The sequence below is a fragment of the Eufriesea mexicana genome, unplaced genomic scaffold (assembly GCF_001483705.2).
Source record: "Eufriesea mexicana isolate 0111107269 unplaced genomic scaffold, ASM148370v2 scaffold7107, whole genome shotgun sequence".
Taxonomy (NCBI): Eukaryota; Metazoa; Arthropoda; class Insecta; order Hymenoptera; family Apidae; genus Eufriesea; species Eufriesea mexicana.
Genome location: NW_016914943.1, coordinates 100,855 through 118,815, shown reverse-complemented (window position 1 = coordinate 118,815; position 17,961 = coordinate 100,855). Strand labels below are relative to the sequence as shown.

The window sequence follows — 17,961 nt, the reverse complement described above, 5'->3', positions numbered from 1 at the left end:
GCAGGAGATCCCATTATAAAGGAAGCATTTTTTATGTTATTTAATTCGCATGTCATTTCAGCTTCTTCAACTTCTGATGGAGAATCCACTCCTATGACATGTTGACATTTCTAAAATTAAGTCACAAGATTAAGAATAAAAATGTAATGATCGATAGTGAATATATATATATATACATGTATATCTTTTTATTTACAGATGCCATCATTAATCCGATAAAACCAATACCACATCCTATTTCAAGTACTGTTATTTTTCGAGTAGGTGCAAGTAAATCTATTACTGCATTTGCTACATTTTCTGCTCCTGCAGTATTAGACCAAAAATTTGTTTTAGGTGCGAGTTGCACCTTTAATCCCCCAACAATTTCATCCAAAGCTTCTGATCCTACTAAAAATGTTGTATCTGTGACAGTAGTATCGTTGTACCTAATATTAAAAAAAGTGAAAGAAAGATGTATTATTTATTTCTTTAATTAATTCCTCCAACCTGACGGACCATATCATACGTCCTCATTTGAATTTACAAATTTTCATCATTATATTCATTTATGATACATATTTTGGATAAAAGTTATTTCATTGTTATATCTAGACAACCTATGCATTATGTTCTTGTATTTTTTACACGTATTTTCAAAACATTTTAATAAACTATCGACTCTTGAATATAATAGTAATGAATACTATGATAATATATAATCATAATAAAAACAGCAAAATAGATAATCTATAATTTCACATATGACTAATAAAACAACTCTAGTGAAATATAATTCATTTATAGAATTAAGAATAACTTTAGCATCAGAAAATATATTAAGATTACAAAAAAGACAATTTCATTGTTGAAATTTCACCAATAGAAAAGAAAATAAAGCATGTAAAAATCATGGTACGTTTACATCAGGTCGAAAGGATTACAGTTATGTAGTTTATCTACATAAAATTACACAAATTAAATACAATTAATTTTATACAATATTCTTACTTATTTGTAGACTTGCAGTATAGAGATTTGACATTGCAATCTTTTCCAGGTCCAGATTCATAAACTTGCTTCAATCTATCCATTGTAGAACGACTAATGTTTTCTCCAGTTGCAAATAACATAAGCTCATCCATACTATTACAACGTACTACCAGCCATAACCAATTTTGTTTTCCTTCATTATTTATGTCTTTTTTTAATTCTATATCTATAGATACATCATCAGAGAAATTTTCATCCATGGAATTGTTTGAAGTCAATTGTTCTGTTGTTTGAAGAAAGTCTTCAAATATCTGTATAAAGAAGTTGTAAATTATAAATTAATAAACATAGATATTTTTATTCTGTTTTGTGTTATTTTTAAAATAACTGCAAAATGTTAAAATAATTTTCCATTATATTAATGTATACCTTTCTATCAGAAAATGAAAATTTATATTTTAATTATCCTATATATTAAATTATGTTTACTTAATTTTATTATGTTACAAATATAAATTTATATAATTATTATAAATGTGCATAAATTTATTATTATACTGTAAATGTACATGACAAGTATCTATTTTACTATTCAGGTTTTATTAAACTCACAAATATTGACAATATTTAAATATACATCTGATTTTTAAAAGTAAGAAAAATATTTCTAAAATAATATTAAACATACTTTTACAGCACGTAGTACAAAGGATGGAAACTGAGATTCATTATTTATATTTGTAGCCCAAGTTCCACTGGCTTCTACTTTCCAAACTACTCCTCTATTTTTGTTAAAAGAGGAATCAGAATTGTTCATTCTTGTTATGGAGTCACGTACCATCTTTCTGTTGCCTAAACATACAGAATGTCTGTTTTATCTGGACACAATGAAATATATCATAAGGAACTGAAGGAATAAAAAAAAAAAAGAAATGTTTTTATAAAGGTGGTTTGATATAGAAGAGTATGTTATGAAGTTTCTCATCAAATTGGCATTGTTAAGAATCAGGAAAATTGTTATATTATTTACTTTTTCATAAAGTGATTTTTTCCAACAACCAAGTAGACTGGTTTGTAGCATAATCAACTAAGATTTAGTTTTACAATACATGAACATTTGCAATGTTGACTTGACTCCCTAAGTCTTGATGAGTTCATAATTTTTTATGAAACTAAATGACTTTATATGGCAGATTGTTGAATGAATAAAAAAATATAAAGTCTTATACCAAAAAGTGTACTTGACCTTGAAATCTTCTCTTATGAGGAAGTTATTTACAATATATTATGCTTCTCATTACATAAATAACTTTTAAAAGAATATTTGCTTGTTATTCTGTCAGATCTTTATGACATATTCCATCATGTCCAGATAAAATAGGCAACATACATATAAATTTAATTATTTTGTTCTACATATAAAATTATTATATATATTTTTTACAGTACCTATATTCTTTCGTTTACATTATTTCTATAATACATATTTTTTCTACTATAATTATAAACAAATAAATAATAAATATTTTAGAATGTATTTATTTCATTTTATTATTTATAGAATATGTTGTAGATGAAGGAAACTGTTGAAATATCTCCATTATTTTCAGTTATATGAAAAATATTTAAAACATAATTTGATTGGCTTTAGAAAGAGAATACATTTTTGGATTTAAATCTTTTTAAAATGTATACTCGTAATTACTTAACTATTTATATAAAATAAAGTTTTCCTTTCATGAAATATAAAAGTAAATTTACTAAATAGCAAATGTCATGTCAAAATTGTGATATTTTATTAGGTAATATATAGTAATTAATACTGGCAATATATGAAATAACTTCATAATGTTATTTCTTTTATATCATTTCTTATACAACTTCCTACTTATATTTATTACTATGTAATTATTACTACCAGATACTTCAAAAACATTAGTGATTTCAATTATTAATTCTTTACAGTATATATAGTGGAAAATTACTAAAAAAAATTAAAAATAGAAGCTGTTACATAACATAAATTCAGAGATAACATATGGAACATTTAAATTTATTATCACTATATGAAAGTTATACAAATTAACAAAATTCAATGAAACAATATAAAAACAATATGCAAATTTTGAATATTCTTTAGATTACACATTACAGGACTACTAGTTGTTCTTGTCAACATATTAAAATCTAATCAAGAAAATATTTATAAACGTGAATCATGTTTAAATAATACTAATGCAGTTTCTCACAAGAAACAAAATTTATATCAGAATATGAAATATACAAAATTGTATCATGTAAGTGATAAATATGATTTAACACCAGAACTACCAACAGTGTCAAAATGTTCTGTTTTAGAGTTTTTAGTTTGCAAGAAACATGCAGCTGTTTTTGATATAATCAATGCTGATTTTTCACTAGTAATCACGTATATTTCTTCATTTTCATTATAACATTTTAAGTATCATCAATACTGCATATTACATGTAGGTATATAAGTATTACAAGTCAGTAGTTCCAATGTTAATAATGAATAGATAAGAACATAAATTCAGTAAAATAATAATAAAACATGTCATCATTCTTAAATTACCAAAATTGTAAACTTTTTGGAATCTTCAAAAAAATAATTTACTGTTTTCATTTCGTTTTGAAAAAAATTAATTTTAAAAGTTTGTAAGATATGTATTTGACTGATTGTAATTTATACAAAATGTAATTTACAAATTATTTTATAAATATTACTGAAATACCTTCCATGAAATTGATGATATAAATGCAATATTTTAAAAGTCTTAATACAAATAATGACAATTGAATTTGCGAATACTTACAGATGAACTTCCAACGGTTAGTATATGGTTTATCTAAGCAACAGCGTCGAGGCGGCTTTAACTTACAAAGAGGAGATCCATTTACTTTTTCTTCATATTCTAACCATTTTTCATAACATGGATATGAAATTGCTAAAACTCTTGCTACTTTTGAAAGTCGTTCTTTTATGATAGTCTCTTTTCCGAGAAGCTAAAGAAGATTTTAAAATTGAAGTGACAATTATAAAGGATGAATTATACATGTTATTTATTCATTTATTCATATTATGATCTATATATTACCTTTTGTGTGTACCAATCATCCATTTTAGATTTCTCCACTTTTATTTGCTGTTTATTATCTTTATCGACAGTATGTAATATTTCTGTATTAGTATTAATGTCTTTAGGAATTTCACATTTTATAACAAATTCATCTTTTGAATTGGGAAATTGATTTTCTGTGTTTTCTTCTACTAAAGTATTTTCTTGTAATTGGAAATCTGTAGAATCTAAAACTATATTTTCAATTTCATCTAAATGATGTAAGACATCTTCATCTGTTATATCTTTTTGTTCATCTAATTGCTCTAAAGAAATATCAGCAGTAAAGTCAATTGACTCCATATTTGATTGTTCCAGACATTTATTTTCTGTATTTGATGTATTATTTTGATCATTACTGAAATTTGAATTATCTGATAATACAGCGTCTGTTAAATTTGTAACTGGAACTTCTTCATTCTTCTCCATATTTATATTTTTATTTCCTTCTATGTTTATACTTTCATTCTTCTTCAGATTTATATCTTTATTTTTTTCTATGTTTGTACCTTCATTCTTCTCCGTAGTTATATTTTCATTAATTTCTATATTTGTATCTTCATTCTTCTTTATAGTTATGTCTTCATTAATTTCTATGTTTGTATCTTCATTCTTCTTTATAGATATAACTTCATTAATTTTTATATTTGTGTCTTCATTCTTTTTTCTTGTTATATTTTCATTCATTTCTATGTTTTTATCTTCATTCTTTTTCATATTTATATTCTTATTATGTCCTATATTAACATCTATAGATTCGTTTCTTACATCTACATTTATCATACATTTATGTTGCGCACTATTAACTGTATCCTCTTCTTCAATACATTCATCTACTACTTGATAGTTTTCTCCTTCAATTGTAACTGCATCTGAATTTTCTATAATACACTTATTGTTAACTTTAATATTTTAGTTTAATTTTTATAAAGGAATAAATATATAATAATGGTTATTGTTACATTTATAATATTACATTTTTTTATATAAAATTGATTTTTAACGAAATTACGATATTTTGTAGCAAAATATGAAAACGTGCAACAATAAAATACAATATAAAAATAAAATCTTACCCATTCTTCTAGCAATATTTAAATGTAAATGTTCAGTTTTTGGATCAGCAAGACAAATGACACTTGGACTAAAACGTTACTGACGTATTTGATATTGATAACTGATTTTATGATGTAACCAAAGCATACACAAGATCAATAAAGAAATGAAATTAAACCAAATATTTCACTAAATATTTCACTGTTATTGTACCCTTATGGTTTATCATGAACATTTTACCTACACCGTAATATTCACAAAAATAAATTTCTTACCATTTACAAAGGTATATACATAGATATATATATGTATCTATATGAATCTACATATATATGTGTATATATATATATATAAATATAGATATATATATCACTGTAATATAGTATTACTTTTTCAAATATTTTTCTTATGCGTATGCTTTGTTTGTGTAAGACTTTTACATAATCTCTTCTTTATTTCATCGCACTATTCTATGCCAAGTAAAATTTTATCGCGGGACGAGCAATGGCGATCATGGCGTTCCGAAAACAATCGACTAGTGTATAGTTCAAAATTTTAGTTTCCCCCAAAATTTAAATGGTCAGGAATAAATATTAATAACTATTTTAATATTCATTATATTGCAATAGTTTTATAATCAAACTATTTTTTATATATTATTTCGTTTGTGATATTAGTCATATATGAGGATATATAGAGATCATTTTTAAAAAATTTTTGTACATAAAATTCCTAAAAACCCTAGGAATATTAAAATTGATGTTATACACATATGCAAAAGACGAATAAAATATTTTATTTAATATTATACTTAAAAACATCGATATAAGTGAACATTTATAAGTGAAATGAACTTAATTTGTAGACTGATTATAAATTATGTTACTAGGAGAAGCAAACAAGTAATTTCTTTTTTCGATTTTCCAAATTTCTTTAGGAATGTATATTTATCTACATATAGTTTTTTCAAACTATTAATTAATGTTTTTAAAATAATATATTTAATTCCAAAATTTCATGAATTTTTATTTTTATTTTTTATAAGAGAAAAATTAGAAGAATATAAATATTATTATATTTTATTGTAAAAATATTTCTATAAAAGTTATTACGAAGCATAGTATTTTTTCATTATCTTTTTGTTATTTTAAAATGGAAGTAATTTATAGTTACATAAATATCTTTTCTAAATTACAATGATGATAAGACTAACAACTAATTATTTACTGTTAAATGAATATTATTTTTTCTAATACAATTGCTTGTCTTATATTGTATATAAACCAGCATAAAAATATTTCATTACTGCATCCAATATGGCGCGCTTTTTGAACGTATACGTATATATGTATACATAAATAAAATAGTATAACTTCTTATGAGCATTGTATTTACCTGTAAGTAAAGTGTTAAATTTATAAAATTTATCAGTTAATCAATTAAATATTTGTTAAAATTTAATGCGTGTAATATTTATGTGTTTGATATAGAGAGACAAATGGAAATACTTCTTGTAAATAAACAGTATAATAAGTTAAAAAGTAATATCGGAATTTTTAACGCAAAATGTTATGTAAAAAGTTTTGAAGATATGCAAGAAATAATAAATATTTAATCTATTAGCATTAATCTTGATATTTTGATAGATTTGGTAAAGGAAAGTAATTAATTACATATCTAGAATCTTTCAATGCGCATACAGTGTGATAATAAAATTGACATGAACATTTTACTATTTTCACTTCGTGTATAAGTATATACAACATTTAATATATATAATAGCAACAATAGAAGTATTATCTGCTTTTCATATTTTAATATTCTACTGTTTTCAACGCAGGAAAACAACATTGGTTGTACACATTTGCTCGACTTTTACGTATCGAATGTAACAAATTTTATTCTAATTTCGAATTTTGAATTTTAAATTCATACATTACTAGATTGCATACTTTTTCTATTAACTTTAACAGGACGAAATTTAAAAAACAAAATCTCATTTTTATTTTAGCCTCGAGCTTTCAGAAAAAGTAACTATTAAATCCCCAATTCAGTTTACATTATACTCAACGTTTGAATATAAATGCGGTACATTGAAACTCCTTAGTAGCATTTTATACGAGTATCTAAATTTCATATGCAAATCATGAATTATAAACCGTCACGTGTTCTCAATTGTCGACATTGATTTATCCTCGGTAAATCGTTTGGATTTCCTCCTCTATATCAGTTACGTTTTATGACACAAGAATCTTTTACTTTTTAAAGAAGTTAATCTACAAAAGATCATCTCGTCACGATATATGGAATTTGTGTGTTGCTGAAACGTTGGTTGATCGTTTAATCTGCGTCATCGATGGATTTCGATCATACAAGAATCCTAATAGCTGTACAGGACATAGTTGCACGGTGATTAAGTTCGCGAAGCTGAAGGAGGCTTAAGCGCGGAAATTCTCTGGAGCGTACGGAGGGCGCAGTCGCGGCTCTTATAGATTTTCCCCTTGGTGGCTCGGTACGTGTAATACCGACACAAAGCTCGGTGGTTGCGAGGATGGGGCAAAGGGGGTGGCGTGTGTTCGACGCGCAGCGTCCACGGAAGGGAAAAGGAACTGCGCACACCCAGAGGTGGTGGAATAGGAGGACGAGGAGGAGGAAGAGCAGGAAAAAGAGGTAGTGGTAGGAGTAGGAGGAGGATATAGCGAGAGGACAGAAGCGACGGGCTAGGCCAACCGTCTACACCGTAAACTGCCCGATCGGGAATGAATAATCTCGCGCATAGGTGGTGCCCGACGTGAAGGATTTGGACATGTGACCAAGGGTGAGTGCATCATCGAGGTGCATCTTCGTGGTGCACTGCTACTCGTATTTCGCGCTTGAACACGTGGTCCCGTTCTCCAATGCGTTTTTTCAATGGTAAGTCTTTTTTCCTTGCATTCGTACTTTACCTATTGGTTACGTTCCCGGTATCGCATGATGCCATGAAACTGTCAACGATCGCATGGTATTTAGCAATTATTATGTACATTTTCTCACTGTGTATTTTCAAGTATGTAACAGCCATTTTTATATTCTAAGCGCGATTTATCGGTTGTTCATTTTTGAAAATAAATCCTCACGTTTGTTGAATTTTGATGGATGTTTTTAGCTTTTTCTGCGAGGGTGTTCCGTCTTGCTAATTTTTGTACCGTCTGACAAATAGGTTTTTGCTTCATTGTAAAATTCGTATCGATGACTGATTTTCGGGTGCGGTTCCTGTTATGCTGTTTTTGACAAATTTCTAAATAAGATTCTGTGATTGAGAAGTGTTGAAGGAAAAGTATATATAAATAAGACATACGATGAATTTATGTATCTTTGCAGAGGTTATTTCATAATAAATATTTGTGCGTAACATATAACGGTTTTTTTAGAATTTTATAATTAGCATTAAAATCTTCATGTGTAGATTTTGAAATTTTAAGGTGTTGCCTGATATGTATATGATCTTGGCGCAGTTGCGTTCCAAATTAATTCGTATAATTTTATATATTTGCATTGACAGTACTGTTATGAGTTCTGAAGTAATTTCCGTAGTATATTGCTTTTATACATGGTGTATGTTTAATCTTTTACAACTAGTATTATAATACTGTAATATACAACAGCGATTTGTAATACTAATTTATAAATTCATTTAACTAGAAATTATATCCTCTATATTTAACAGAAAATTTGCATTTTTACTCAATATCAACGAAATTTAGAATTTTCAATTTTTCCACGTGAAAATATTCTGGTGTATTTATAACATAAATATCTATATAATTTTTAAATTTACAATAGTTTTATATTTTATCTATAAATTTTTTTATATTACCAATGTTGAAAAATGTTTGCAATTATACACTATGAACATTCTCGATAATTTATGCATTTTTTAAATTAAATTTGTTTATTACATATGTATTTATTTTTTAATTTGATTAATAAGGCTATTATATATTAAGGTAATTATATACATGTATATTATGTGTATCACCCTTTTTACGTTTCGTATTTAATTATTCAAATCTTGTAATTTGTTTTGTAGCTATGTATAACAATGGTCAATGAGGAGTTTCGATAATTGCCACATTAAATTGCTTCCCTCCGATTTCGTACAATTTAAAATATTAAAAGGAACTATTGTTAGAAGTACTTTTTTATCGAAGGATTAATTTAAATTAATTAACGAATAAGTAAATAAATATTACAATGTTCCCAAATACGATTCTTCATTAAATAAAATTTTACAATATACTTAATAACAAAATATTTACAATTTATTTTATATTTATGCGTATATGTAAAACTTTGAATATTTATGATAAATCAGAAACATACATCTATTTGATAAAATATAACTTACATAGATTATTTTTCTTTTTACATTAATATAATGTAAAATATAATTTTACATGTTTAATATTAAGAAATAAATAATTCTATTCTAAATTTACACGTATTATGTAAATAATATGTAAGTTATAGATTTGTATTTATTAAATGTGTCGTATATTTTAAACTGATATGACATGCACAATTAAGTTTATTAATTGTGATAAAGATAAGTTGATTTATAGTAGTCTAATCTGGTGTTTACGTGTGACGCCCATTTTTCTCAATTATTCGTGATTAAAGATTTTAAACATTTATCCTGCACACATATCAGAAACATGGATTCGAAGCATATCATTAAATATCAAAAAATACTGTACTGTTAAGAAAAGAATCCACGATATTAATTATTAATTAAAAAGGTGCATAAATAAAAACACTCACGATGCTAATTATTAATTAAATAATTACAAAAACGGAAGTCACGATATCACTTATTAATTAAAAATTAATCAAAAATACGACATTATGAGAAAAGATGAAAGTTATCAAAAACTACGATATCAATTAATTATTAAAATAAACTAATACTTTTAATAACCGAACATATTCAGTAAAAATACATTTAGATGATATGTTATAAACATAAATGCAATGGTTACGATAGAAAGCGCAAGTTCCCAATAAATATACCATCTTACACGATATTACACAGAAAGAAAATTGACGAAAATACAAAAATTCAAATGCAAACATATAAATAATACGAAAAAAGATTATTCGATTACCTGAAAAGTGAATTAAGGCGTTGTTAACAAGTGTTTGTATGATCTTGATCGATCGCTACAACTTCACAACAGATCACGTGTGTACATATGTAAGCGCACACGTAAAGATTACATACATCTATCAAATCGAGTTTCGCTATTTATTGCAGGTAAATAGCCGTGTGCAACAGCAAATAAATACTTATGTACACACGTACAACCAACCTCCCCTTAAAATCCACACACAGAAGGAACTAATTCCATAAGGTCTCCTATTTTCTACAACAGAGCCACTCTGCCCTCTGACGTTCCAATTTTCCGTTTACTTCGTATACACCCATTTGCGAACACGAAGAACACGAAGATGTAGAGTACGTAAGATGTAGAACAGGCGAGTTTCATGCTTGCACTTTTACTCATCGGATGATTCGAATAGGAAACGTTGAGGTTACCGTGGCAAGTACGAGGGGGGTGAATAAGGCAGTGGGCGTGAAGGTTGATTCATGCTGGTACGGTGTCCTATAGTGTCTGGTTCCAACGATACAGCGTTCTCGTAGACAATTATACCAAGCAACAGCTCCGATTGATGACAAAATGACATGGTCCAAGTGACCAAAGCTTAGGACCATCCTCAGTTTGTAGCTCAAGGTACCTACTTAATCCTTTGCACTGGGAGACCTTTCCGTGATAACGAAGTAACTAACTCGAAGCTTTCTTAGTAGTAGTAGCATTTATTTAATTTCAGCTTAACTTGTTTCGCAGTTCTTATTTTATACGCATCCATCCCATCCATGCACATTCTCCATCGTTGTTCGCGTTCGCTTTCTCGTTCCTTTCCTTTTCCTTTCTATCCCTGGCTAACTAGTTCACAATCTCTGTATTATATATACCTGCTACCACATCTTCCATCCTAATATTGCACCTTTCCAATTGCAGTCCTCAATAAGATGCTCTAAAGTACTTCGATCCTCCCCGCACAGATCACACCTACTATTCTCATTCATCCAATACTTATCCCACGGTTCACAGTTCCCACAGTCTAGCTAGAAGTCTCAGACTGCCTCTTTGCATATTCTTTATTCAAATACTCTGGTCTATCCACTAATCGAATATACTTGTAATTTGGCTATCTCTTTCGCCACTCGACTTCGCGAGCTTTTTAATAATATACGTACATTCGATTTTCCTACGTTTGTCTATATTCTTATTCCATTTAAGATTTATACACGGATTTTTTCGCTAACCATAATAGCTCAGTTAATCGGAGTTTTGATCGATCGTAGTAGGTCTAGTACTTCAAGCAAGGAAACAGAAAAAATTGTCGATTAACTTTCCATTCCAATTTTATTTGTTAACTACCACTTGCTATCAGTTTGCTATCAATTTACTGCCACTAAAATCTATTTAATATCCCGAACGTTTAAAAGAACCTGAACTTTTCGTAAACCATTGTCAGCAATATTCAGAGAAAAAAGATCCTGTTTCAAATTAGCTTCGCGTGGTATCAATTGAGCCATTTATTTTCCAAATGGATTAACTCCATGAAACAGAAGAATAAAATTTATTTCAAAAATAAAAAGATAATCATCAATCGAATGTCTTGGCATTAAATTTTTAAAAATTTGGAAATTAATCACTTTAGCCTGTTAACCGCTCGACTGGTACTCGTTTGTCTTATTTTCTCCCAATATCTTAAATTATTGGCTAGAAAGTTGAGACAATTGTACTTTGAGGTTCAATTGATTTTATGAATGAGTTAAGCGTGCCACAAAATCAAATTTGAGTTTTGCAGATAACGTTTAGTCAAATATTTTCTATATTTCATAGGTTAGTATATTATTTTTAGTATATTATTTTATGATAAAAATTGAAATTTAGTTTTCTTCTATCTTTTATATCTAATATAACAGGCTATTAGATACGTAAACAATATTGGCATGATTAAACAATAAAATCTCTTATCTTTTTCATATTTAATATGCTACCAATTTGTCGCATCAATCAATTTCATGTCAATAGGTCAAATTTCTAATGTAGAAAAAGATATATATATATAAAATGTGCATATATTGTATTAGTATCAAGGAACACTGGAAATCATAGGGTGTACTATTATTTTGTCGCCTACTATATACCGTTTAAACCAACCATACCTTCTAGCTATATTTCGATAATAAGAACCGATAGCGTCAGTACTGCATTACAGCCGAATTTAATATTGTGTATCTAAAAAAAGCTTGGTTAAGGTCAATTATTTTAGTATAAGTAAAATTTCGACCTAATTTTAGTGCTATACGTGTAAGTTCATGCATCGTGTGTAATTGGGTATAGTTCATGTGATTTTGCTTAAATTACTATACACCTTTATGTAATTTTTTTAAAAATAAGAACATCCTGGTATTATTATTTTTACTAATAAAAGATGTTTATATGAGCAGTTATAAATACTTATTACAGTATATACTGTTGTCATTATCAAAATAATCAAAATATAGATATGTACAATAGTTGAATGAATAGAAGGTTTATTTTTTTTTTGCATTATTTAATACTACTTAGATGGTGCTATCTTTTTTAATATGAAAAGAGGAAAAGTGGTAAATAATATACAGTAACAATAAAAATAAATTGTAATTCTAAAGAAGTACTAAATACTAAAAATTTTACATACTACATACTAAATACTAAACACTACACAAGAAATACAAAAAAATATGAGATATATATATATCTAATTAATTTTATCCAGTCATTAAATTTTTAAACAGAATCGATTAGCAAATGTTAAATTATTTCAGTCGCCTTTAGAAATAAATAACTTTCTAAATAAAATAGTACTGATAGTACTTCTAGTTTTACTTATTACTTGCATATAAAGAGTTTTACAAGTTGTACATGTCGAATCGATTTAAGGAAGCTAAAGAAAGATTAAAGAGAATAAGAGGCTTTTCTTATTTATACACTCCACTGCTGTACGGTTCGTTAAGTATGCATTATCCAAATTGCTTCTATATCTTATTATTTACTTCCAAATAGAAGATGAAAATAAAAAAAAAATAAATAAAGAATGAAGCATAAATATAGTTATTTTTATATTAATTGAATTAGTATAATTGTGAAATTTGTTTACTATATACGGTAATTTTTATGCAATAAATTACTTTTCAAAATATTAGATTCTCTGGTAAACGTTTTTTGTTGTGTTGTTCATCTACATTTTATAGTGGATTTCCGTGGAGTGCAATTTTTTTGCCTCGATTTAGTATAACTGCAGACATCCCCGACGTGTTTGTGATGGTTCAGTGAAACGGCCCTTTGTGCGATCGACAGCAGAATATTGAGAGAGATAGATTATCCTGTAACGCGAATAGAAATTTTTTATTACATGTTTATAAGAATATTTTATATTTCCATCAAAACGAGATTAAACATGATCTTGTTTGGATTATTCTATTCAACTTTATCAAAAACGTATTTGATTTCTCAACTAAGTTAAATAAATTTCTGGTAAAAAGATAACTGAAATGAGTCAAAGTGATATTGAACTCATTTTATAAAAGATTTAATAAAATTCTTCAATAATTTTTATAAAAATATCGTCATTTTTATTTCTATTATTACTGTGAATTATATATTATTATTTATTGTTATATATTAATATAAAATTTCTATTTTTATTATTAATATAAAACTTTATTTTTATTATTACTCAAATTGAATATTGTTACATACTTTCAATAATAATTTTTATTTTTATTATTGTTACAAATCATATATTGCTATATACTGTTAATAATTATTAAAATTGAAATTTATAAGTTAAATTTACATTAAAATTTTATTTATTATAAATAATTGAATTATTTTATTTTAATTACATTTTCAATTACAATAAACAAATATCTTTCACCCCTTTTTCAACATTTTGTTGTGAAAAAATATGAATAATAAATATTTTATATATTATGAAAACATTTTAGAATGCATTATTGTTCACTTAAAAGAATAAGTGATTTATTTACACGTATTATCGTAAATAGAAAAAAAAAAAAGGTGGTATACAAATTATTTTCCAAAGTATTAATTTGAAAGTGAGCTTTGAAATGAAAGTTTCATGAGACACGATCAAATTACAGAGAAAATTGCTTTCTGTGAAATTAATGTGTGAACAGCAAAAAAGAAAAAAACGAACCTACTCTGATGGATTATGTAGCTCACAATAAGTCGCTGATTTTTTAATACAATAGCAGGTTAATTTAAAATTTATTAAACGACATCGTCCATAACTCTTGACAGATTAATTGAAAATCGTTTGTCTAAATAAATTTAAATTTAATAAACTGGATATTTATTAGAAGATTTATATTCCATAAAATTAACGATGTCAAATTTAAAGTGAATTTGCAAATTATTTTTAATATTAAAGATTATAAAATCATAAATCAATGTTCGTGTTATGTTAATCTACAATATTACATAATTTTATAAAAAGATTTTCTCACGATTTTTCTATAAACATCCTGAGCTTTATGTTATAGAAAAAATAATATATTAGAAATGTAAAATGTTCACTGATTTCCTAAAAAAAGTTAAATTTAAAATTCATTGAAACTTAAATTAAAATTCATCAATTTAGTAAATTCGTTACCTTTTCCTTTTTTTTTTTTTTTTTTTTTTTTTTTTTTTTTTTTTTTTTGATTAAGAAACTAAGAAATTTTGAATTCGTCCATTATTGAATTGTCTTCATTATTTTATTTTTCATGTGAAAATTCTCTCGTAGTTTACTCAAATAAGGGTTATGTACCAATTACTCCAGTTTATCGATTAAATCTATAATGTGAAAGTAACGGTAAACGCTTCTCGGGGTCAGTGAAGAATCCAGGTGATTAGTGCATACAAGATCAATATTCGTAAAGATCAATTCATAAATCACCTTAATTACTCCAAAGGTAAGAAGGATATACGATGCTTCAAGTGCCGCGCCCTCTGTAATCTGGACAAGCGTAGGTATCAGTGTTATTTGAACAAACCTGACTCTTTGCGCAAACACGTAATTTTAAAGCGAAAGGTTAAGATCGTGATGAGATATATTTTAACGAATCACTTTATACTTTTTGAGTATCCCTCTAAATTAAACAAAAAGATGCCTCAGTATTATTCTCGTACTTTTAATGAAGATAGCAAATGTTATTCGCTTAATCGTACCTGTATAAAAACGTTGTTTTATAAGGAAAATATATATAACGTACGTATGTAGACTTTATTACACTCTCGTATAATAACCTCTTTAATATTCTTATTCACAACGTCGTGTCGATTATTTAGTCTATGCTACTTTTAATTATAGGTTATTCATAGGTTATGGCGTGACAGATCTTCGCGTTACATCGCGTGAGGCGAAAACGCAGCTGCCGCGCAGATACGACAGACAGAATGCATTGATGATCGAGTTTGAAGAGTGAGCGTGGCGCGAGGGTACATGACCCTTATAGTGCATTAGTATGTTCACAAGATGTAGCTACTTGTACTACGATACACCTGCCGCTTAAAAGTATTCGAACAGTTGTTTACATTCGATGAGATGCAATTTAGTTACGCATTTACTGATGGAATAATCTACCGTAATTTCATCCTTTGTTATCGTTTTGACTATGATATAGTAAAATATCATGACGTGGTGGAAGCGATTATTAAAAGATAATACGCGATAATAAATTTGATGTTTGTGAGTGCTGAATGTTATCAAATTCTTTTACCGTTGTAAATCAGTTAGAGTCGGATTTCTTAAATTGATTTAATTAAATTTAATCTGATAGGATATTTAACAACGAATTACGTATTTAATTTTATGATTTTTTAAAATAAATAATACAAATTTAGTATTTATTAGAAATAAATTAAATTTATATTTTGTTAAAGAACTTCCCTATATTTCGGTTCTTTGTTCAAATATTCCTTTTATTAACTTTTATGTTAATGATAGACAATTTTAACAGAAAGGATTATAAAACACTGATTTACTTTAATTCTTTTATATTCATAAAAAAATTCACTACATAAAAATTTAAATTATATAAAAAAATAAATTATATTATATCGTTCGTTATACATATGTTTAAAAACGACCTAAGAATACGAAAAAATGATTAAACTGTATACTATGATTACGTGTATAATAGGTAAACATTATTGAGAATTAGAAGATAATAAATAATCACACTATGAAAAATAAAAATTATTATTTGTACATAAACAAAGATTGCTATATTTATAATTAGTGATTAATTAATTTACTATTCATAATTATAATATTTATCCTAATAAATAATGTACCTTAGTTATTTATCAATTTATTATTCTAATAAATAATATTTATTTATTATTCGTAATTTCTTATTATTCATATAATTATTATTTAATATATATTTTATTATTTTGCAGGTGCAGATTTTTTTTCATATTTAATTAATTAAATTAATCAAATTTCATACTTCTGAAATATTTTCATCTGAAAATATATTAATCAGTATTTATCTACACAATGACTTTGTAATACAAACTTCAGTTGTACATTTCGACCATTATACCTACACAATGAGTGTATAAATGAAACACAGAAGTACCGAAACGATTGACGTCTGCGATTAACGTGAGAGCTAATGACAATTACAATTAGTCAGAGTAAAAAGATGAATAAAATTCGAAGAGCCGAAAATTGTACTCGAATATTCAACTACTAATCTATTTCCACTATGTAATTTGGCATGGTGCTCTCTTTCTCCCTCATTCTAGGGTAGACTCGGAATAGATTCTGGTTTCTAGAACGTCAATTGTATACTAGAAATAAGCCGTTGCACTCAAAATACGCCTGCCTCTACGAAAATTATGTGGGATGTATCAGTGATTTGACAAAAGTGAGTAAAAAGTTTCATTTGTTCCATACCTGTCGGCGTGTAGTTTAACGAGTTGAGATGGAGTGATCGAGTATTGTTACAAATCGTTTCTTAAACTTCCTTGCAGCTCTTACAGTATTCATATTTACTACTTTATTATGTGTCAAGAAGACTTAACGTAATTAAAACGATTTTAACGTAACAATGGAGAATATTCGTTTATAGAAAGAAATAATTTAGAATTTTAGAAATTTCGATTATTCAAATTTGATCATTTTTGCTGAAGAGTGCAATTAATGAATTATAATTTTGCAAAGGAGTGCAATTATTTTTTTTGTTATTTTCCATTTATTTTATAAATCAAATACATTCAATTACAGAAGGTAATAATTTATTATCAACGCAGATGTCATTTTATTGTGCTTTGAGCGCGAGTTATTTTATACATTTAATCGTTACATTTAACAATATTAAAAATAAATTCATCTCCGAAATATGAGAAAATGAATTAATTTCACGTTGACTGTAATTGATTTTTGTGTATATAATGACTGTATGATATCAATTTATCTTTTATTTCTAGTTTCTCGTAATAATTAATATGAAACCCAGATATTATAAAACTATTAGCTTATAAATATAATAAAAATATTTTAAAAATATTATAATATTATAAAAGTATTTTAATATAAAATATTAAAATATTAAAAATATTTTGATATAAAATAAATATAAAATAATGTAGGATACCAAAAGAAATCGCGAATCGGCTATTGCCAA

The 17,961-nt window shown here is 26.6% G+C and overlaps 2 protein-coding genes across 3 annotated transcripts in view; one reads left to right on the top strand and one right to left on the bottom strand.

Moving 5' to 3' along the window:
* LOC108552567 (uncharacterized) overlaps window positions 1–5,319 on the bottom strand; it is an 8,783-nt gene extending 3,464 nt beyond the window's left edge. The window contains exons 1-7 of the mRNA XM_017907182.1: window positions 5,186–5,319; window positions 4,089–4,990; window positions 3,807–3,996; window positions 1,661–1,824; window positions 991–1,283; window positions 197–428; window positions 4–110 (exon numbers count right to left, since the gene is read on the bottom strand). Coding sequence (XP_017762671.1) covers window positions 4–110; window positions 197–428; window positions 991–1,283; window positions 1,661–1,824; window positions 3,807–3,996; window positions 4,089–4,990; window positions 5,186–5,189 — 1,892 coding nt within the window. The 5' untranslated portion in view covers window positions 5,190–5,319. The remainder of the gene's footprint in view (window positions 1–3; window positions 111–196; window positions 429–990; window positions 1,284–1,660; window positions 1,825–3,806; window positions 3,997–4,088; window positions 4,991–5,185) is intronic.
* A 2,573-nt stretch (window positions 5,320–7,892) lies between these two features.
* Window positions 7,893–17,961, top strand: part of FucTA (glycoprotein 3-alpha-L-fucosyltransferase A) — a 68,633-nt gene continuing 58,564 nt past the window's right edge. For both annotated transcript variants that reach the window (XM_017907183.1, XM_017907184.1), the window contains exon 1: window positions 7,893–8,078. The gene's annotated coding sequence lies outside the window, so the exon portion shown is untranslated. The remainder of the gene's footprint in view (window positions 8,079–17,961) is intronic.